We start from the raw sequence: 22,878 nt of genomic DNA, 5'->3' as shown, positions 1-22,878 counted from the left end.
TCTGTTGGTGAAAGAGAAAACATATGGATTTCTTCCCTGGTTCCTCAAGTTCAAATGCAACTGCAGTTCTTAAATCAATTTCCCACATGGATTATTCTGGGACTGAAGATTTCACATATGAAGAGACACTGCCTGAATTATCGCCATACTCAGAACCACTAGTTTCAAACTAGTATCGGAACTTCCCAAGATCTTAGACTTTTGTTAGCATGTATTACAATCTGGGAATCCTGGGCAACCGACGCCTGGATTGTCTGCAATGCTGCTGAATACCTATCCACCACCTTTGTTTGCTGCATACCTTGATGTAACCAGCCGAGCAAGTGGACATTTCTGTTCTTTGTGCTTCCTCTGAAGCTTTTGAACACACAGAGCAATCCTTATTTTAAAAACCATCTGGCAAAAGATGGCCACACACCGGGCACATTAATGCTTGGCTTAGCTGTACATTTCCCCTTCTCAGCAACTTTATCCAAATTTACAGGATTATATACTGGGAACAGAAAACAACACAGGGAAAATAATCAAAATTTTCTCCTTAGCGATTCAGGCTAAGACCCATTTAATTAAAAACTTAATCAGTCTTACCTTAAATGGCCTAAGAGTGTGTTAGAGGGCAGGTGAGATAACACTCTTTACAACCGTTCTGAGAGCACCTGGCAAACAGAGGTTGCTGCTGGTAAATGCTCATATAAGTCCTGAAACCAAACCGAACGCCCCGTTCAAATTTGGCGCCTGAATCAAGGTTCGCATTGCGCATACGCATAGCGCTCCGCGACTCCCTAGTGGAACGCAACGCAACCTGTGTGTGCGTTCCACCGCAGGACTTTCCAGCCGACGCACGCCTGCGTCCTTCGTCAGACCGGCACCTGGCACGGCATTAGACGGCAACATAAAACTTAAGGGACCACGCCGGCCGGCGTGTAAAAGGCTACTTACCCGGATGAAGGAAGCAGTGCCCCCAGAGCCTCAGCCCTTCTCACCTGCTTCCTGGAGAACCTCCTGTCTAACCTCCCCTGCCGGAGGCAGGCAAAGAACTGGGGATGATCAGGAGGAGCTGCTACTTATGGGAAAGGAGGTAATTAGGGGAGGGGTTAAAATGTTTGGAGATTTGCCTGCCTGTTTTTTCCCTCCAGATTGGATATCCCTGTGGTATAAGCACTGCCTCTAATCTGGAGGGAAAAACCTCAGTAAGAGCTTCATTTTTATGGAGGCCAAACGGCCTAGCCAAGAGATTGACATGTCTTTCCATTTCTCTAGATCCTGTGTCCAGCAGGGGAGTATAGTTGTGGCTGTAGGTTTGTGTCAGGTCGGCGGGGAGTACGGTGCCTAGGTATTAAATGGTAGAGGTCTAGAAGTTGAACGGGTATTGTATTTGTAGAGCTCATGATTATTCTTTAAAGGAACACTATAGGGTCAGGAACACAAACAATGATTCCTGACCCTAAGACAAACAATCTAGCCCCACTTGTCCTACATTTGTCCCCCTAAATATAGTATAATCTTACCATTATCCCAGTCTGCTGCTGGCTCTGCCCCATGCTTGCCTGGCATTATCAGAAGTGATGATCAAAAGCCAATCACAATGCTTTCCCATAGAAATGTCTGAGACTGTCAAGGAGGCAGATCAGGGGCAGAGCCAGCACAAGTCAAACACAGCCAATCAGCATCTCCTGATTGAGATACATCTCTATGAGGAAAGTTCAGTGTCTGCATGCAGACCTGTGCAGCACTGCTCCAGGAAGCACCTCTAGTAGCCATCTGATGAGTGTCTTAAAAGACAATGTGTTTACAGCAAAAAGCCTGAAGAGAATGATTCTACTCACCAGAACAAATACACTAAGCTGTAGTTGTCTGGCGACTATAGTGTCTCTTTAAAATAAAATAGGAAATTAACAAAATGTTGTTTTGTTTTTTTTAATTGGGATTCCTTTTCTTTGTCCCTCTCTGTGCACCACTATTTCTCTTTCTTCATGCTCCCTAACATATGAAGAATAAGCATAAGACCCCCTATCATTGTAGACACTCTGCCTTCCTCTACATAAGATGGCTGAACTATCACCTCTCATTTTGTCTAGCCTTGTGGGGCTGTCTTCAAATCCGCTAATTTATGTTACTACTAGCTGACACCAAGCCTTACTTGCCTTATCATACCCTCAGGACTCCTCGCTGTAACTATCTCTACTACCTAATTTAAGATGGCGCTTTGAGCCTGGAGTTTGTCATTTACACAGTTATCACATAGTCCTAACAGTCTCCTCCAGGAAATATATGCACAGTTTGAATCCCCCTGCATTGTGCATAAAGAGATTAATATAATTGGCTAAGCTCTACAAATGTGATCTTTTCTAGTTGATTGTTGTTGTCATTATACTGTATTTTTCTATTTCATTTTATTTTAATTAATTATTTGACAGTGCTGGTTGGCAGCGTATAGAGTAATGTGCTATTTGTTTCTCCATGAATGGAGATATTTTTCGCATTATGTAGGAATAACTACATATTATTTATGTAACCTTTCGTATTTTTTCGATCTGATTCAAATCAATTTTAAAATTCTTAATATTCTTTGATTTAAAGAGGTACTATCACTTCTTCTGTTAAATGTATTTAGTTTGGTATTCCAGCTGATTTATATCAGCTAACAATCAGACTTTCTGCCTTAATTCATTGTCTAGCCCATACCCTGTAAGCACCCATTAATTCAGAACACGGGTCAGTGTTTGAAATGAAAAGAGTTTTATTCTTTAGACATTGAAGTTCACGAGGAAAAATAAAGTCAAGATTTGGGGAAGAGACATTACACATGGTCCGTGAAAATTCAGAATGAGTTTAACGGGTATTCTTACAGTCTAGATATGCACCGTCTTGTCTCCAGTGAAGCAGGATGGACCCTGCTGAGTTAACCTGAGAAATGGCACATATCTGCAAGAAAATTAAATAACAATCATTTAGGAAATATGAATCAAGATTTTTAATAAATCCACAAAGAAAAGCACCCCATTAAAACAGAACCTACCTCATTCCCACACTTTATATGCTACATTAAAATAATGTGTTTTGTTGACCTCAGAAAGAAAAAAATCTGTATTTCACTGCCAGCGGTTTTGTCCGTTTAACGCCGTTACTGTTTTTGTTTAATTAACTTAATTGCCTTCCACGAAGAAGTAAGTAGAAGTATAGATCAGGTTGCAGTGGATGTGATCTACTTGGATTTTGCAAAGACATTTAATACAGTTGCACACAATAGATTAGTGTTCAAACTTAATGAAATCGGTCTAGATGAAAATTCTTGTTCTTGGGTTGAACATTGGCTTAAAAATAGAGTACAGAGAGTTCTCATTAATGGTACATTTTCAAGCTGGACAAAAGCTAGCAAGCAGCTCCGCCGGGTTCCTCTCGCGAGGTCGGAGTGTTGCGCGGTTACCATGGCAATGCTCAGATCTCGCAACAGTGAACTCACCGCTACGACCACCAGGTATTCACCTCATTAACCTCCACTACAACCACCATGAATTCAAGAGATTCACCTCTATGTCCCCTTTCCCAGACAAAGGTAAGAGGGGAGGAGGAATATAACGTTTACATTTTTTTAAAAATAAAAAACAAACATATTTATGTATTACTTTCATCTCCCCCCACCACTGCACACCAAACACACACACACACACACACACACATGCACCTCTCACACAAAGCCTCACACTGCACCCTTCTCACACATACACACTGCACTCCTCCCCCTCCACTGCACACCAAACACACACACTGCACCCCTCTCTCTCTCACACACACACACACTGCACTCCTCCCCTCCTCACCAAACACACACACACACACACTCTGAACTCCATACACACTGCACCGTTTACACACACACACAAGCTGCACTCTTCACACAGACACATACACACACACTGCACCTCACACACACACACACACACACACACTGCAGCCTTCACACACACACTGCACCTTTCACACACATACATTGCAACCTACACACACACACACACACACTCCACTCCTCTTCCCCCACTGCATATCAAACACACACACACTAACTACACCCTTCACACACTGCATTCCTCACACACTGCACCCTTCATCCACACACACTGCACTCACACACTGCACCCTTCACACAGACACACATACATCACCTTTCATACACATTGCACCCTTCATACACACTACACCTTTCACACACACACTGCACCCCTCACACACACGTGCACCTCTCACACACACGTGCACCTCTCACACACAGCCTCACACTGCACCCCTCACACACACTGCCCTCCTTTCCCCCCACTGCGCACCAAACACACACACACTAACTACACCCTTCACACACTGCACTACTCACACACTGAACCCTTCACACACAAACAAACTGCACTCACACAATGCACTCTTCACACGGACACATACACACACACTGCAGCCTTCACACACACTGCACCCCCCCCACACACACACACACAGACACACTGCACTCTTCTTTCTCCCACTGCACACCAAACACACACACAAACTATACACCCTTCACACACTGCACTGCTCACACACTGCACCCTTCATCCACACACACACACTGCTCCCATCACACAGACACACACATACACACTGCACCTTTCATACACACTGCCCTCCTTTCCCCCAGTGCACATGAAACACACACACACACACTAACTACACCCTTCACACACTGCACTCCTCACACACTGCACCCTTCACACACACAAACAAACTGCACTCATGCAATGCACCCTTCACACGGACACATACACACACACTGCAGCCTTCACACACACTGCACCCCCCCCACACACACACACTGCACTCTTCTTTCCCCCACTGCACACCAAACACACACACACACACACTCACTACACCCTTCACACACTGCACTCCTGACACACTTCACCCTTCATCCACACACACACTGCACCCTTCATCCACACACACACTGCCCCTTCACACAGACATGCACAACATATGCACACTGCACCTTTCATACACACTGCTCCTTTCACTCACACACACTGCTCCTCTCACACACCCACTGCATCCCTCACACACACACACACATTGCACTCCTCACACACACTGCACCCTTTAAGAGCAATGAACCAACATGCTCACTTTGAGATGAGGCATGCTTGTTATTGGTGATGACAAATCACCCCCTCTCTGGCCCCGCCCCCTTCTCAGTGGGCCACTGTGACTCAAAAATGCCCAGGCCGGATTTCTTTCCCAGTCTGGCCCTGGTTTTATCAGAGTCTGATGTTTAAACAGCGACTAGATGCATACTTGCAAAAATATTCAAGGATACATTTTTTCAATTGTTGGGTAATAGCTTCTTGATGCAAGGAGATATCTGACTGTCATTCTGGGGTCAAGAAGGAATGTTTTCATAGTTTGTTGCAAAATTGGAAGTGCTCCAAACTGTGGTTTTTTGTCTTCTTTTGGTTCAACGGCAAAAACAGATATGAGGAAGGCTGAACTTGATGGACACGTCTCTTTTCAGCCATGTAACGATGCAATTAATTTAGATTTGCATTCATTTCATGTACATATTACAGAATAATGAATTGTATTGGTTGTATTCACAGGATAAAAAATTCTTGTTCTATCTCATTATGTCTCGCTGGGTCCCTCATTCGCCAGACTTGCTGCTGGTTGTGAAGACTTTGGAAACAGACTGTAGTTTCTTTATGACTTACTGAATGGAAATATAGTTCTGCTGGCAAGGTGTTTTAGGAATAAGGTTTTCTCCCCATTTCCTGATTTAGAATTGTTTTTTCAAAATATGGGAAATTCACAGACAGTAAATAGATAGCTGCTTCTCAAGTCATAGTTGTTTTCCATTCCACCTTGCAATGTTTGCATAAGACTGAGCTACCACTACTTACTAAAACAAAACAAACTGTGTCTTGCTGGTAGTTACATTGTTTGGTTTGTACAGGCTTATTACTCAGTCTATTGAGAGTGATGTTTATTTAAAACAATAGATTTTATCAGTCTCTTTATCAGGTGTCGGCAAGCAAGAGGTAACATTAGATGGACAGGTTCCTTGCAATGACTCCTGGTTGCTATATAATGTTCATATACTAGATAGCTTATATAATTATAAGTGGAAAATGTTAATGTAAGGCAAGTTCAATCTTTCATGCTTGTTTGTTGCTGCTGTATACAAATTACATTTATCTGAGGACAAGGGTAAGATGATACATGTCCACCTTTAGATGGGGGCTATAGAGTAGATCCGAACTTGATGACACTTAATCATGGTTTGAACGAATGTAACATGGCCTAAACATTCTTCACTCATACGACACAAAGGGTCATCGCTGCAGAGTTTCCATGTAAAGGAACACGCTGATATGATATGTTTTCATGCATTGATTCCCTGTATCTTTACAATATCCACAGCACAACAGAGATGCAGTCTGTGCCAGACGAGAAACAGTTCTGTGTCCCAAATGACACCAGACGTTGGGCTCTCTTCAGGTGTGGATACTTAAACATTAGGGCCCATTAAGTCTATGGGAGTTGAAAAGTTATATATGAACCCACCAGAGACATGACTAAAGCAGCTATAGTTACCATTGACCACCGCAGTTACCATCAAAGGATTGATGTGAAACTAATAAAAAATGTCATATACAAAATACGTATATAGAGAGCATTTCAAAATAAATCCATGTTATAAATTGTAAAAATACCCAAAAATATGGTCGAAGGTACTTTCTAAAACAACCAAGTGGGGTCAAAAAACTACATTTGAGTGCAAGACTATTACTTAAGAATGAGAAATTCAATTGGCCAAAATTAAAGGGACATTTTAAGTTACAAAATCACTATTATTATAGCTCGATTTGGTAGTTATGTTGCCTTGAATGTCGTGGCATCATTCCCCAGTTTCATATCAAAACATTTTGGAGCAGTTTGACATAAGCCAATGCTCTTTTAATTAACATCATACCCTAGAGGTAGGTCATGGGTCTTCCTTTAATTTTTCAGTCACTTCACAAGAGGCTGCTACCTTTAAGGACCAAACTTCTGGAATAAAAGGGAATCATGACATGTCACACATGTCATGTGTCCTTAAGGGGTTAAAAGCAAACATTTATTTTAACTTGACTGGCAGAAAAGACTCACATTAGCTCCATGAACATTCTACAGGAGGAGAAAATCCAAACGTTTTGTGTCAACGTACTTCTTCAAGATGGTTGGGGGGTGGGACATAAGGATATATACCCCCTTTATTTAATCAAATATCCCTACATCACACTCATTTTTCCACCATTACTTATTTAAATGTTAGTTACGGGGGGACTGGGGAACTATTATTTCATTTTATATTAGGGGTCTTTTCTACCAACTGGGCAGGAATGGCTGCCCAGCTGCTAGTTTTGGTAGATATGCATGGCATGCGGGGAGCTATGGAGGTTTGATACTTTTCTTACAGTAGTATGGAGCTAGTATGGCTTTCTTACAGTAATATGGGGCTATAGGTCTTTAATTTATTTAAATGTTTTTTTTTTTAATTCTCTTTTTAATCTGGCATGTCAGTCAACCTGTAAATCAATTTGCAGCATTTGCACCGTGTTTCAGTCGTCTATTGGCATTTGGTCCAACTGAAATCCAAACTAAATTCCAGCCAATTAGGGGATTGAATTACAAAATCTGGACATTTTTGAATTGCATGAACAATATCTGGATTTTTCAGTCCAATTGGTTCTATACGTAGCTGGATGGTTTTGTCTTATTCGGTACAGAGCAATGTGGACATCAGTGAATTACCTTGATAGTATAAATCTCTAATCCCACTGTTCTATAGATGTTGGGTTCCTACCTCATTGTTTTACCCAGAAATACTCATAAACATATACTATGTGCTCTATTGTGTACATTTAAATTATTACAGCCTTGCAGTATGCATTTCTTCTTTCTCAAGAATTCTAACAACCTTACAGCATTGATTCTTGAAGTTTTTAGACAGTGACCCAAATAAGTGTGTCATTAACTTGGCAACACAATCTCAAACCTTAGTGACCCATTCAACGATGTTAATATGATATAATAAACTATCTGCAACATACCCTGTACTTTATGATAAAAAATTGTTTTTTTTTTTCCAAGCACTGTGGATATTAAATAAACTTAATTTTGGATCCTGGCCCAAGAGTTCAGCACCCACTCCCCTAGAGAAATAACATGGGAGCACACTGTTACGGGTCCCCAGTTACCTCTTTCATAAGCTCAGATATTGCATTTCCAACTGGTTGGGAACTTTGCACCCTGAATCTCAGCACAAGATTTGGTTTGGAGGAATCTAAAAAAAAAAAAAAAAAAAACAACAATATCAACATTTATTTTATTTGCAAAACATATCTGTTTATTTCCTTCTTGCTGTTATCTTAAAATAAATAAATAAAAAGTGATCAATTTAAACAATTAAAAAAAAAACAATTTATGTTTTACTCTTTATCCATTTAAATGGTGTCTAGGTGAAAGCTAACATGCATTATACATACTGTCTGTGTTTGAGGGTTTGTGATATATTAATACCAGGAAACTGCCACAGATTTGTTGCAGAACCATAGCCAAAGGTACTGCTGTATGTATATCTTAGCTTCCTGGAATACCATGATAAATCGTGCATGTCTTCTATTGGCAATACTAACTCATACATCCTCTGATAACTACAGGCAGCGCAAGCACCAAATGCTACATGTGGGGAGTATTTTATACTAGGCCTAGAGAAGGAGCTTGGAGGGGTGGCCCTGTGGCAGGTATTTTGTTAATACTGAGATGCCAGCACTACACTCTCTATGCCAGGGGTAGTACACCTGATCCATACCACCCACTAGTGGGCTGTCTGGGATTTCAGGTGGGCGGTGGTGGGTTCGATGGCCGTGGACGAAGGCCGGCAGGAGAGATGCTTTCATCTCCCCTGCTGGCCCATGCAGAGCTAGCCTTGCTGTAAATCAAAGATCTCCCTCACCAGCCCGCTGGCACTTTTTTTCCTGCAGAGGGAGGGAAGGTCCTCAGAGGCTCTATGTTCTTCCCGCGAGCAGGCTGTTCAGAGCGTTGCCACACGTTACCATGGCAACGCTCCAATACAGTGCTGTGCTCACAGGAGGACAGGAGCGTGAGCCTGCAGCCGGAAGAGCTGCAGGCTAAAGTGAACATGTAATCACTGGACCACCAGGGTTTGCAGCATTATGTCCCACCTCCCTGGTAAAAGGTAAGATGAAGGGAGAGGGAGACATTAAGATAGATTTTCCCATCTCACCCACCTACACACAGCATAGACCCTATGCACCCTTCACACACAAACACACACACTGCCCCCCTCACACACACACACACTACACCTCTCACACACACACACGCTGACTGCCCCCTCACACACATGCACTGATTGCCCCCTCACACACACTGCCCCCCTACACACGCACTGCCCCCTCACACATGCACTGCTCCATCACACACACGCACTTCCCCATCACACACACGCACTGCCCCATTACACATGCACAGAACCCCTTACACACAGCATCCCTTCACACACACACCCACACAGCACCCTTCACACACACTGCACCTCTCACACACACTACACTCTTTACACACAAACACACACACAGCACCCTTTACACACAAAGCATCTCACAGACATGCATAGAAAAAAAAGGAAAATAGAAAAAAATGAAAAAAAAAAAATAATATATTGCATTTGCGCTATAAAATTAGTTACTGCCTCACTAGTGGGCGGTAAGGAACTTTTACCATCAACAGAGTTACAAAAGTGGGTGGTAGGTATTAAAAGGTCAGCTACCCCTGCTCTATGCTCTTCAAACACTTATAGGAAGTGCCTGCCGCATTAAGAACTCATGTTGCTAGGTGACCACTGCCTGTGTCTCCTCCTCAAATGCTTCCTGATTTGCTTTGCATTCAGTGAAGCTGCATGTTTCCCACTAATATTATTGTGAAGTACACAGGGGTTACAGAGATAGTTTGGGGGAACGTACCGCTTTTTGGGACTGATAGAAACTTTACTATATTCAGGAGTTATCCTACCCGAATCCACCTGCTTCGGCTCCCGAACAGGGACCCCTCTGCAACTCCTGAACCTGGACCGGAAGGGCCAGATTAACATAGGGGCTGATCGAGCTGCAGCTCCAGGCCCAGGCCCAGGCCCATGGAATAGGTCCATTTAAAAATAAAATACATTACTTTTTTTTAACACACTACTCTTAGGTCTGCCATCTGACTGTTATTTTATCAGCACAGACGGTATTTGAGGCTGCCTGGCCGTGCCGGTATTGCAGTAATACCGGCAATACAAATGCAGATATTTTTCTCCGTATAAAATGAGATTACTCTGCAATACCAGCACCAGCCAGTAGGGGTCACTGTGTGTGGAGAGAGGCAGGGATAGGAAGTTACAGCATTTCCCTCCCTGCCTCTCTCTACTCACTAATCCGCGGGGGAGCAGCTACAGAGCACAGAGAGTCTAGACAGCAGCTCCCAGCCTGCAGAGACAGCCTACAGCTCAGGGAAGTGAGGGATGAGGGGAAAGGCAGCAGGTAAACGTGGGGACATTGAGACACTAAGGGACACATGGGGACACCAAGGGACACTGAGACACTAAGGGACACTGGGAGACCTGGGTACACTGGGAAACATTGGGACACTGGGAAACATGGGGACACTGGGAAACATGGGGACACTGTGAGACATGGGGACGCTGAGACACATGGGGACGCTGAGACACATGGGGACGCTGAGACACATGGGGTTGCTGTGAGACATAGGGACATTGGAATACACATTGGGACGCGGAGACACTAGGGACACAGTGTCCCCATGTCTCCCAGCTAGTGTCTCTGTGTACCATGGCTCCCAGTGTCCCCTAGTCTCCCAGTGTCTGTGTCCCTAGTGTCTCAGTGTCCCCGTGTCTCCCAGTGTCCCTAAAGGTCTGTGTCCCAATGTCTCCTAGTGTCTCAGTGTCCCCATGTCTCCCAGCCAGTGTCCCTAGTGTCTGTGTCCCCATGTCTGCCAGTGTCTGTGTCCCCATGTCTCTCAGTGTCTCTAGTGTCCCCATGTCTCCCAGTGTCCCCAAATGTCTGTGTCCCCATGCCTCCCAAGCCAGTGCCCCTAGTGCCACAGTATCCCCATGTCTCCCAGTGTCCCCTAGTCTCCCAGTGTCTGTGTTTCCATGTCTCTCAGTGTCCCTAGTGTCCCCAAATGTCTGTGTCCCTATATCTGTCATGATCTTGTGCAGGTCAGATAGGGGACTTATGCCAGGGTTGATTTCAGGTACTTTATTTTGTGATTTTAGACATATTAGGAAACTTGAGGCAAAACAGAATTTAGATAATATGCCACAAAACAGGATACTTGCAAATAATAAAGAATGTCTAATTTCCAGGTAGGGTTGTAACAAAGGTAGGCTGGTTACAATGGAAGGCTGGTTACAGGGGAAGGCTGGTTTGAAGTATAGGTAAGGATAGAGCAGGTAATTGTTAGGAGCAGGTTTGAAGGTAAATCTGGAGCCAGGAACTGAAGTCTCTTGTGTATTTCTTCCTTTGTTAACGGCTCTGGTTTCCTGCTTTTCCTGGAAGGTAAGACAGTCTCAGTCTTTTTCTCAGGTGGTATGCAGGAGCTTGATTGCAGTAAGAAATAAACAGTTTTGCATAGTTCCAAGAGACTTTCAGCAATGATTGTTAGAGCGTTGGTTAACCCTGTAGTCTCCGGTTTAAGGCCTTTACATTGAAGTTAATGTTCTTATTGAAAGACTTCATATCCTGGCTCCTGTGAACCTGCTTCAGACTTACCTTAAAACCTGCTCCTAACAATAACCTGCTCCACCCTTACCTATACTTCAAATCAGCCTGCCTCTGTAACCAGCCTTCCACTGTTACCAGCCTTCCACTGTTACCAGCCTGCCTTTGTTACCTGGAAATTACAGACATTCATTATTATTTGCAAGTAACCTGTTCTGTGGCAAGTATCCTGTTGGTGGCATATTGCCTAAAGTCTGTTTTCATTCAAGTCTCATAATATGTCTAAAAACACTAATAAAGTACCTGAAGTCAACCATGGCATAAGTCTCCTATCTGACCTGCACAAGATCATGATAATATCTCCCAGCGTCTGTGTCTCCATGTCTCTGTGTCCCCAGTGTCTGTGTCCCCATTTCCCCTAGTGTCCCCAAATGTCTCAGTGTCCCCATGTCTCCCAGTGTCCCCATATCTGTATCCACAAGTGTCCCCAAATGTCTCAGTGCCCCCATGTCTCCCAGTGTCCCCAAGTGTCTCAGTGTCCCAGGGTCTCTCAGTGTCCCCATGTCTCAATGTGACAATGGGAGAAATGCGGACACTGAGAGACTAGGGGACTGGGCGACATGGGGACATTGACACTGTGATACATAGGGACACTGATGCCAGTCTGGCCTTCCAATTCTTTGGACAGACATGGCTCCCTTTTTGGGCATATTCGCCCCTTTTTGCAGTTCTGGTCACATGATTCGTGTCAGTTGTCCACCCTTTTACCCTGCCCATTGACTTCTGGCTTCACTGGACACTGCTGTTAGGGGGTATGGATTTACTTGAAAGATGAAAGCATATTAGAAAGAGATTAGCATAGAGTATGTGTTTTCTTATAGCTGCATCCTATGAGTTTCCCTCCAGCACCATCTCCATCAGATACATGACGCTTGAGAGGTATGACTGTTTTAATGTTTTTGGTCTATAAGATTCTGTTATTAGGCCCCATCATAATTGTCAGCACCAGGCCCACCGGGCTCTTAATCTGGCCCTGTGGACCGGCCGTTGCCAAATTTGTTATGCAACTGTTTTAGGCTTCAACCTCGTGGCCGACCAGTGTCGATTCTCTTCTACTGAACGGATCTGCATGTTATTTGGTCAACTTGGGTGCTTAGATCCGAGCTTTCCAGGGTTATAACACATGTGGTGTTCCTGTGAATATTTGGGGTACTTTTGGGGGATTATGAATATTGTTTTGTATGTTACCCTGTAACTGAGAGATAATTGAGTTATAGTTCCTTGACTCAATTATCTCTCAGACACTGGGACACCATGGATTGGCTTATAATATTCGTATTTAGGTACCCCATGCCGGGGCTCTGTGTATAAATTGAACATGTTGTGCCTGAATAAACCGGATGCCTCCTAGAACTATGTCTCGTCTAGTTACTGGGGGAATACGAGTTATAATCATACAAGGTTCCAGTCTGGCTGAGAGGGAAAATAGCATAGGTAACTAGTCGGGTTACCCATAGTTCACAACAATAGTGGCACCAACATGACCCAAGAGCTCCTGCACCCGAACAGGGAGCAGACATTGCTATCAAACACCTGCCCATGCAGCACACCTTGATGGGGATTGTGGGCTATTTGTAAGGTTACACAGTGCACACAACATTATACAGAGATTGTAGTAATATACATGCAGTTTCACACAATATACTTTAAACATACCTGTATATCTCCCAACATTGAGATATATGAGACCAGGACAGGTGGGTGAGGCCGGAGGGGGGCATGCAAATTATGTTACTGCCAACAATCATAATGGGCATGCCCATTAAACATACAATTTTATTTGCACACACATACAAGTCTTGAAAATATTTTGTAAGGGGCAAGTGAAAAAGTGTGTGGTTGGGGGACCTGGCTGGGTCATGAGCAAAAAACATTACTGGGTACATCTTATTGAAAAACATGTTTTTGAGTAAAAAGAAACTACATCCACAAATGAGCTTTGTATAAAAAGACATACAGAACTTGCCCCAGAACATGTATAACAAAAATAGTGTTACTACTCACCAAATGTTGAAGGAGTTGTAGATATAAAAGTGCTATTAGGCACAGACGTGCTGTTGGTAACTTGATATGTTGTAGACTGACTGGTACTGTTATCTGGCACACTGATAGTGATATTACTTGTATCTGCTTCTGGCACACTGATAGTGATATTACTTGTATCTGCTTCTGGCACACTGCTAGTGATATTACTTGTATCTGCTTCTGGCACACTGCTAGTGATATTACTTGTATCTGCTCCTGGCACACTGCTAGTGATATTACTTGTATCTGCTCCTGGCACACTGCTAGTGATGTTACTTGTATCTGCTCCTGGCACACTGCTAGTTATGTTACTCGCAGTGATATCTACCAAAGTACTCGGGGCAGAATTGGAGTTTGTTGCAGTATAACATATAATAACAGTGTTGGGATCAGTTGGGCTACGTGAGTAAGTAATAGAACTAGTTTTGACATCATTTGGGGTATATGTTGCACTAACAGTACTGGTTGCATATCTTGTGCTAGGTCCAGTAGTGGTGTCAGTTGGTCCATGTGACTCAGTAACAGTACTGCCGTCAGTTCCTGTATAAAGTCCAGTAGTAGTACTGGTGGTATTTGACATAGCTGACTCCGTAAGAGTGTTGATTTCAGTTCTTGTACCAGGTCCAACAGTGGTACTTGTTGTATTTGGGCTATGTAATTCAGTAGTAACTTCAGTTCTTGTATTCGGTCCAGTAGTGATAGTGGTGACCTTTATGCTCTGTGACTGAGTAACAGAACTGGATTCTGATACTGAATTCAAATTAGAAGTAGTGCTGGTAATGATTGGGTTATGTGACTCAGTAATATTACTGGTTTCAACTGTAGTACCAGGTCCAGCCATGGTAATTGTGACAATTGGGCTATGTAACTCAGTATTAGTACTGGTTTCAGCTGTAGTAGTAGTTATAGATCTAATGCTGGTGGTGGTTAGGCTAAGTAATTTAGTAATAGTATTGGTTTCAGCTGTTGTATTAAGACCAGCAGTAATACTAGTTGTAGTTGGGCTCTGGAACTCAGTAACAGCACTGGTTTCTGATCCTGCATTAGATTCTGCAATATTATTGGTGGTGGTATGGCTTTGTAACTCAGTAATATTACTGGTTTCAGCTGTAGAACCAGATCCAGATGTGGTGCTTGTGGCAATTGGGCTTTGTAACTCAGTAGTAGTGCTGATTTTAGCTGCAATACCAGCTACAGATGTGGTACTGTTGGAGGTCGGGCTATCTAACTCAGTATTAGTAATGGTTTCAGCTGTATTGCCGGGTGCAGCAGTGGTAATTGTGTCAATTAAGCTATGTAACTCAGTATTAGTACTGATTTCGGTTGTCATGCCAGGTGCAGCAGTGGTTCCTTTGGTGGTTAGGCTAGGTGATTCAGTAATAGTATTGGTTTCCGCTGTTGTGTTAAGCCCAGCAGTTGTAGTTGGGCTCTGGGACTCGGTAAAAGCACTGTTTTCTGATCCTGCATTCGTTACAGCAATGGTACTGGTGGTGGTATGGCTTTGTAAATCAGTAACACTGGTATTACTTGTTTCAGTTGTAGTGACGGGTCCAGCAGTGGTGCCAATGGTGGTTAGGCTAGTTGATTCAGTAATAGTATTGGTTTCAGCTGTTGTATTAGGTCCAGCAGTGATACTAGCTGTAGTTGGGCTCCGGGGCTCAGTAACAGCACTGGTTTCTGATCCTGCATTAGTTTCTGCAATATTACTGGTGGTGGTATGGCTTTGTAACTCAGTAATATTACTGGTTTCAGCTGTAGAACCAGATCCAGACATGGTGCTTGTGGCAACTGGGATTTGTAACTCAGTAGGAGTGCTGATTTTAGCTGTAATACCAGCTACAGATGTGGTACTGTTGGAGGTCGGGTTATATAACTCAGTATTAGTAATAATTTCAGCTGTAGTGCCGGGTCCAGCAGTGCTGTCTTTGGTGGTTAGGCTAGGTGATTCAATATTAATATTGGTTTCCGCTGTTGTGTTAAGGCCAGCACTGATACTAGTTGTAGTTGGGCTCTTGAACTCAGTAACAGCACTGGTTTCTGATCCTGCATTCGTTACAGCAATGGTACTGGTGGTGGTATCGCTTTGTAATTCAGTAACACCGGTATTGCTTGTTTCAGTTGTAATACCAGCTACAGATGTGGTACGGTTGGAGGTCGGGTTATATAACTCAGTATTAGTAATAGTTTCAGCTGTAGTGCCGGGTCCAGCAGTGGTAATTGTGGAAATTAAGCTTTGTAACTCAGTATTAGTAATGGTTTCAGCTGTAGTGCCAGGTCCAGCAGTGGTGCCAATGGTGGTTAGGCTAGGTGATTCAGTAATAGTATTGGTTTCAGCTGTTGTATTAGGTCCAGCAGTAATACTAGTTGTAGTTGGGCTCTGGAACTCAGTAACAGCACTGGTTTCTGATCCTGCATTAGTCTCTGCAATATTACTGGTGGTGGTTGGACTATATAACTCAGTAATATTACTGGGTTCAGCTGTAGTACCAGATACAGCAGTGGTAATTGTGACATTTGGGCTATGTGACTCAGTAGTAGTACTAGTCTCAGCTGTAGTACCAGCTACAGATGTGGTTCCGTTGGTTGTTTGGCTCTGTGACCCAGTACTATTACTTGTTTCAGTTGTAGTACCTGATCCAGCAGTGGGATGTGTTGCAGTTAGGCTATGTGAGTCAACAATAGAACTGGTTTCAGTTCCAGTACCAGGTCCAGTAGTGGCACTGGTGGTGGTTGGGCTATGTGATTCAGTAAGAGAGCTAGACTGATCTCCTGCTATAGTTCCAACACTGATGGTGGTGGCAGTTGGGCTCTTTGTTGCTATTCCACCAGTGGTATTAGTTGAGCTGTATGATACAGTTATATTGCTGGTTCCTGTACTTGTATAAAGATCTGTTCCAGTTCTAGGTTGAGTTAATGAGACAAGCCTTGTAGTACTAACAGATTCAGAGGTGGTTCTTACTTCTATACAGATAGTATACTCATTATTTGATGATGTGATAGAGCTTCCTGTATTATCAGTTCCAGTGGGAGCAGTGATGAGGGGCCCATATAAAGTAGACCCAGTCTCTCCTGGGCTTGTATTCTGTCCAAATGCGGGCAAAATGCCTAGAAGAGAAGTGTGAACATGTTTTGTTAGTGTAAATTCTTCATTGCATATGAAACATAAGAGAAGTTATATTAGACTAATGAATGAAGTGTGTGAGCTTGGACTGAAACTTGTTTATTATTCATGGAATTTGTATTATGTATAAAGGATTTTTTTAAGATAAAATAAAATATCTTGATTATTCCAAATGAATGGCCTTCGGGAGGTCAATATACCAGGTAATCCAGTGGCTACAATATCTGCCATAAACTGGTATTATATTAACAGCCAGTAGATTGGGGACCACAAATTATCAACATGTTTCCACAACAGTCACTATTTGTTAACAATAATAGCCATATCCGTATTCATATGCTGATTAAGCGCTAGACAATCAATGGTATACAGATAAGGCAGCAAACCCAGCAGGACAGGGTTAAACTCACTTTAAGTTCTATATAACAAGTACAAGCAAAACTGAAAAAGGTAACACAGGTTGCACCAAATTAAAATAATGAAAAAATCCAACCAGATACTGTCCACAACATTTATTGTACAATATTCTGTCTTTTAAAGTGGGTTAGGTTTCACTTCACAGGTGTATACAAACTGAAAATAAAATACAGTGGTGCAGATTCCAAAACAAATGCGAATATACCGTATATACTCGAGTATAAGCCGACCCGAATATAAGCCGAGGCCCCTAATTTTACCCCAAAAAACTGGGAAAACTTATTGACTCGAGTAGAAGACTAGGGTGGGAAATGCAGCAGCTACTGGTAAATTTCCAAATAAAATTAGATCCTAAAAAAATTATATTAATTGAATATTTATTTACAGTGTGTGTGTATGAGTGAAAGCAGTGTGTGTGTATGAGTGCAGTGTGTGTGTATGAGTGAAAGCAGTGTGTGAGTATGAGTGCAGTGTGTATGAATGCAGTGTGTGTGTATGAGTGCAGTGTGTGTGTATGAGTGCAGTGTGTATGAGTGCAGTGTGTGTGTATGAGTGCAGTGTGTGTGTATGAGTGCAGTGTGTATGAGTGCAGTGTGTGTGTATGAATGCAGTGTGTGTGTATGAGTGCAGTGTGTGTGTATGAGTGCAGTGTTTATGAGTGCAGTGTTTATGAGTGCAGTGTGTATGAGTGCAGTGTGTATGAGTGCAGTGTGTATGAGTGCAGTGTGTGTGTATGAGTGCAGTGTGTGTGTATGAGTGCAGTGTGTATGAGTGCAGTGTGTATGAGTGCAGTGTTTGCAGAGGCTTGGTGGGGGTGGGCATTTTTATTATTTTTTATTATTTTAATACTAATTGTTTTTTGTTATATTAACTTTTTTTAATTATTATTTTTTTTATTATTTTTTTAAGAATTTTTCATTATTATTATTATTAATACTTTTATTAATTTTGTATTATTATTATTAATATTTGTATTATTATTTGCGTCCCCCCTCCCTGCTTGCTAGATGGCCAGGGAGGGGGGCTCTCCTTCTCTGGTGGTCCAGCATTGGCAGTTCAGTGGGGGGAGAGGGGGCTGGCAGAGCTGTAACTTACCTGTCCTGCAGCTCCTGTCAGCTTCCTCCTCCTCCACGCCGACCGGTCAGGACAGGTAAGTTACAGCTCTGCCAGCCCCCTCTCCCCCAGTCTGTATCATGGCAATGCAAATTGCCATAATACAGACTATTGACTCGAGTATAAGCTGAGTTCCGGTTTTTCAGCACAAAAAATGTGCTGAAAAACTCGGCTTATACTCGAGTATATACGGTAAGTAGAATTGTATAGATGCCCACTCACATTTAGCAGAGCTTCAAATCAGCTCTGGTCTTAGTAGCATGCAGTATACTCAGTCTAGTGATGGATATATATCCTTAAATGATAGCAGTCCACTGTGACCAATAGTGCACGTAGTGATATGTTTCTCAGAAAAATTTGGGAAAAAAACTAAAGTGCAATACAGTTTATATATTAGACTATTGTTTTCTTCATTAAATTTATAATTCTGTATTGAGATTTTTAAACAATATACAAGTATTATTCTTGCACAATAAAATACAAGATAGTGAGTAATAACATTAAATATATTGTATATATAGACCTGAACATATAATCATGGCAAAAAAGAAAAAAAGTGGGAGACAACAAAACAACTTACAGTAGGCCTGTTCAAATTGATGCACTTGTTATAGTCTCCAGAATGATAGGGGGGAAAGAAAACCCCAAACATGATGTGAGTATTCAATTTAGATCAATATTAGTAGAATGGCATTGAGAAACAAGGAAACCATATCTTATTACATTTGTTTTTCAATTGAGCATCCTTGTTATTAGAAAAATATCTCTGTTAGAGTTGAGCGAACCCGGACTGTAAAGTTCGGGTTCGTACCGAACATTAGGTTAATGGACCCCGGACCCGAACACGGACATATCACTGTATGTTCGGGTTGGAGTTCGGTGTTCGGCGATTTAATGGCGCGTTTTAAAAGGCTGCAGGGCAGCCAATCAACAAGCATTTGACTCGTGTGCCTTAGAAGCCATCACAGCCATGCCTACTAATGGCATGGCTGTGATTGGCCAGTGCAGCATGTGACCCAGCCTATATATATAAGCTGGAGTCGTGTAGCGCTGCACGCACATGCGGTCTTATTAGTGTAGGGAGAGGATGCTGCGGCTGTGAGGGACAACTTAGGAAAGAATTCCTAATTGTAATTAGTACATTAGTGGGGTGGGGTGCACTTCATATCTGAGAGTCAAATAGAAGCTTCAAATACCGCGGTTACATCGGAGTTTTAAAAAGTAATTTTTTTTTGGGTGTAAATAGTACATTAGTGGGATAGTACATTAGTGGGGTGCACTTCATCTCTGAGAGTCAAATAGAATCGTCAAATACTGCTGTCACATTGCAGTTTTAAAATGTAAAATTATTTGGGTGATAAACTGCTAAATAGTATTTTAGTGGGGTGCACTTCATATCTGAGAGTCAAATAGAAGCGTCTAATAGTGTGCTTACAGCACAGTGGTAAAAATTCTAATTTTCTGGGTGCTAATCTGCAAAATAGTATGTAACGGATCACCTGGCACCCCGACTGAGTACCTCCGTTAATGGATGCTCCTAGTGCTTCCTGAGGACTCCAAGCACTCTGGCAGACACCACAATCACCGAATCCGAGAAACCTTTAAATTCGCCCAAGCATATGAATGCTGTAGACCATTGAATAGGAACCATACGAATAGGCTTGTACTCCTAGCAGTCAACTGGAACAGCATGCCATAAATCCTTCCCCCAATAATGAGACGACACATCACTTTGAGGTTAAAACAGGAACTCTGGACTGGCTCATCCAGCCCGGCTTTTATTACAATAATACACATACAGTCCACACCCAGGGGGAGGCATAAAATACCCAATCACATACATGGTTCAGCCCACACATCCCCTCCCCTCAGATAACATTAAACCCAATTATCCGGTACACCTTTTCAGCCAAGTTCTGGATGTACCCCAAAAACAGGGGGTACACCTTTAAATCCAGCATCGCTGGATAGCCCTTATTCAGGGGGACAACATATTCAAAATTCAAGTCATTCGGATGAACGGTTCGGGAGATATGGGGTTCCCAAGATTTGACCGACCGCATGGGTAAAGTATCCGAAAACAGTTCCATGCATTTTGGCCCTGCGGTCGGTCACAGAAAAGGGAATGAAACAGACGAATTGCCTGGGTTATAGAGACTAAGGGGAATTCGCATGAATCCCCTAGTTTGTGAGTTTCTTTCTACCGAACGGCGGGCCGTTCGGTAGTTTCCCCACGAAATCCTGGAAGTCTGGAGGTCTCAGCGGTGCTTGCCTAGTCGAGTGTCCGTTTTCAGTTCCAGACACTCGACGGCAAAACACCGCTGTTCGGTAGTTTAAGATGGCCGCCGCCACGTGTTCGGCTCCCGAATGGCGGCCACCCAGAGGACAAAGACCACACTGCACGGATTGCCAATTACCCGTTTGCAACATTGTTGCAAACGGTAATTAGAGGCACACTTAGTCCTGGGTGGTCTGGTTGTTCGGTAGTTTCCCTCAATATAATGAATGGAGGGATTCTACCGAACAATCAGATGAATGCTGCATACATATCCCAGGTAAAACTGAACACATTATAACATATGTAATATTAAAGGCAGTATATTGTAATATGCTCCACAGTCTTAAAGGGACAGTAGTCCCAAAAGCCCAATCTGTCCATAGATGATTTTAAAGGGCCAGTAGCCGCCATATAAAGTACAATATGCCCCAAATAACCCAGGGGCCATAGTCAGTAGGTAGGAGGCTAGCAAACAGGCTTCTCCAGGGCCCAGTGGCGAGGTTGGTTTCGCCACATAGTACATTTTGGGGCCTGCGGTGCACTTCATATCTGAGAGTCAAATCAAAGCATCTAATAGTGTGCACTGTGTCCCTAGTGTCTGTGTCCCCATTTCCCCCAGTGTTTCCAAATGTCTCAGTGTCCCCATGTCTCACAGTGTCCCCATATCTGTATCCACAAGTGTCCCCAAATGTCTCAGTGCCCCCATGTCTCCCAGTGTCCCGAGTGTCTCAGTGTCCCAGGGTCTCTCAGTGTCCCCATGTCTCACTGTGACAATGGGAGAAATGGGGACACTGAGACACCGAGAGACTAGGGGACTGGGCGACATGAGGACATTGACACTGTGATACATAGGGACACTGATGCCAGTCTGGCCTTCCAATTCTTTGGACAGACGTGGCCCCTTTTTGGGCATATTCGCCCCTTTTTGCAGTTCTGGTCACGTGATTTCGTGTCAGTTGTCCACCCTTTTACCCTGCCCATTGACTTCTGGCTTCACTGGACACTGCTGTTAGGGGGTATGGATTTACTTGAAAGATGAAAGCATATTAGAAAGAGATTAGCATAGAGTATGTGTTTTCTTATAGCTGCATCCTATGAGTTTCCCTCCAGCACCATCTCCATCAGATACATGATGCTTGAGAGGTATGACTGTTTTAATGTTTTTGGTCTATAAGATTCTGTTATTAGGCCCCATCATAATTGTCAGCACCAGGCCCAGGCTCTTAATCTTTTTGCCAAATTTTTTCTGCAACTGTTTTAGGCTTCAACCTCGTGGCCGACCGGTGACGATTCTCTTCTACTGAACGGATCTGCGTGTTATTTGGTCAACTTGGGTGCTTAGATCCGAGCTTTCCGGGGTTATAAGACATGTGGCGTTCCTGTGAATATTTGGGGTACTTTTGGGGGATTATGAATATTATTTTGTATGTTTCCCTGTAACTGAGAGATAATTGAGTTACAGTTCCTTGACTCAATTATCTCTCAGACACTGGGACACCATGGATTGGCTTATAATATTCTTATTTGGGGACCCCACCATGGGGCTCTGTGTATAAATTGAACATGTTGTGCCTGAATAAACCAGATGCCTCCCAGAACTATGTCTCGTCTAGTTACTGGGGGAATACGAGTTATAATCATACAAGGTTCCAGTCTGGCTTAGAGGGAAAATAGCATAGGTAACTAGTTGAGTTACCCATAGTTCACAACAATAGTGGCACCAGCATGACCCAAGAGCTCCTGCACCCGAACAGGGAGCAGACATTGCTATCAAACACCAAGCCCATGCAGCACACCTTGATGGGGATTGTGGGCTATTTGTAATGTTACACAGTGCACACAACATTAAACAGAGATTGTAGTAATATACATGCAGTTTCACACAATATACTTTAAACATACCTGTATATCTCCCAACATTGAGATATATGAGACCAGGACAGGTGGGTGAGGCCGGAGGGGGGCATGCAAATTATGTTACTGCCAACAATCATAATGGGCATGCCCATTAAACATACAATTTTATTTGCACACACATACAAGTCTTGAAAATATTTTGT

At 43.0% G+C, this 22,878-nt stretch overlaps 1 protein-coding gene across 1 annotated transcript in view; it reads right to left on the bottom strand.

Moving 5' to 3' along the window:
* Positions 1–2,774: 2,774 nt before the first annotated feature.
* LOC134609300 (mucin-2-like) overlaps positions 2,775–22,878 on the bottom strand; it is a 62,656-nt gene continuing 42,552 nt past the window's right edge. Inside the window, exons 3-5 of the mRNA XM_063452979.1 lie at positions 13,869–16,994; positions 8,259–8,344; positions 2,775–2,925 (exon numbers count right to left, since the gene is read on the bottom strand). Coding sequence (XP_063309049.1) covers positions 2,833–2,925; positions 8,259–8,344; positions 13,869–16,994 — 3,305 coding nt within the window. The 3' untranslated portion in view covers positions 2,775–2,832. The remainder of the gene's footprint in view (positions 2,926–8,258; positions 8,345–13,868; positions 16,995–22,878) is intronic.

This window comes from Pelobates fuscus, chromosome 4, assembly GCF_036172605.1.
Source record: "Pelobates fuscus isolate aPelFus1 chromosome 4, aPelFus1.pri, whole genome shotgun sequence".
NCBI lineage: Eukaryota > Metazoa > Chordata > Amphibia > Anura > Pelobatidae > Pelobates > Pelobates fuscus.
Note: the sequence above shows the minus strand (reverse complement) of the source record. Positions and strands in the feature narration are given on the sequence as shown.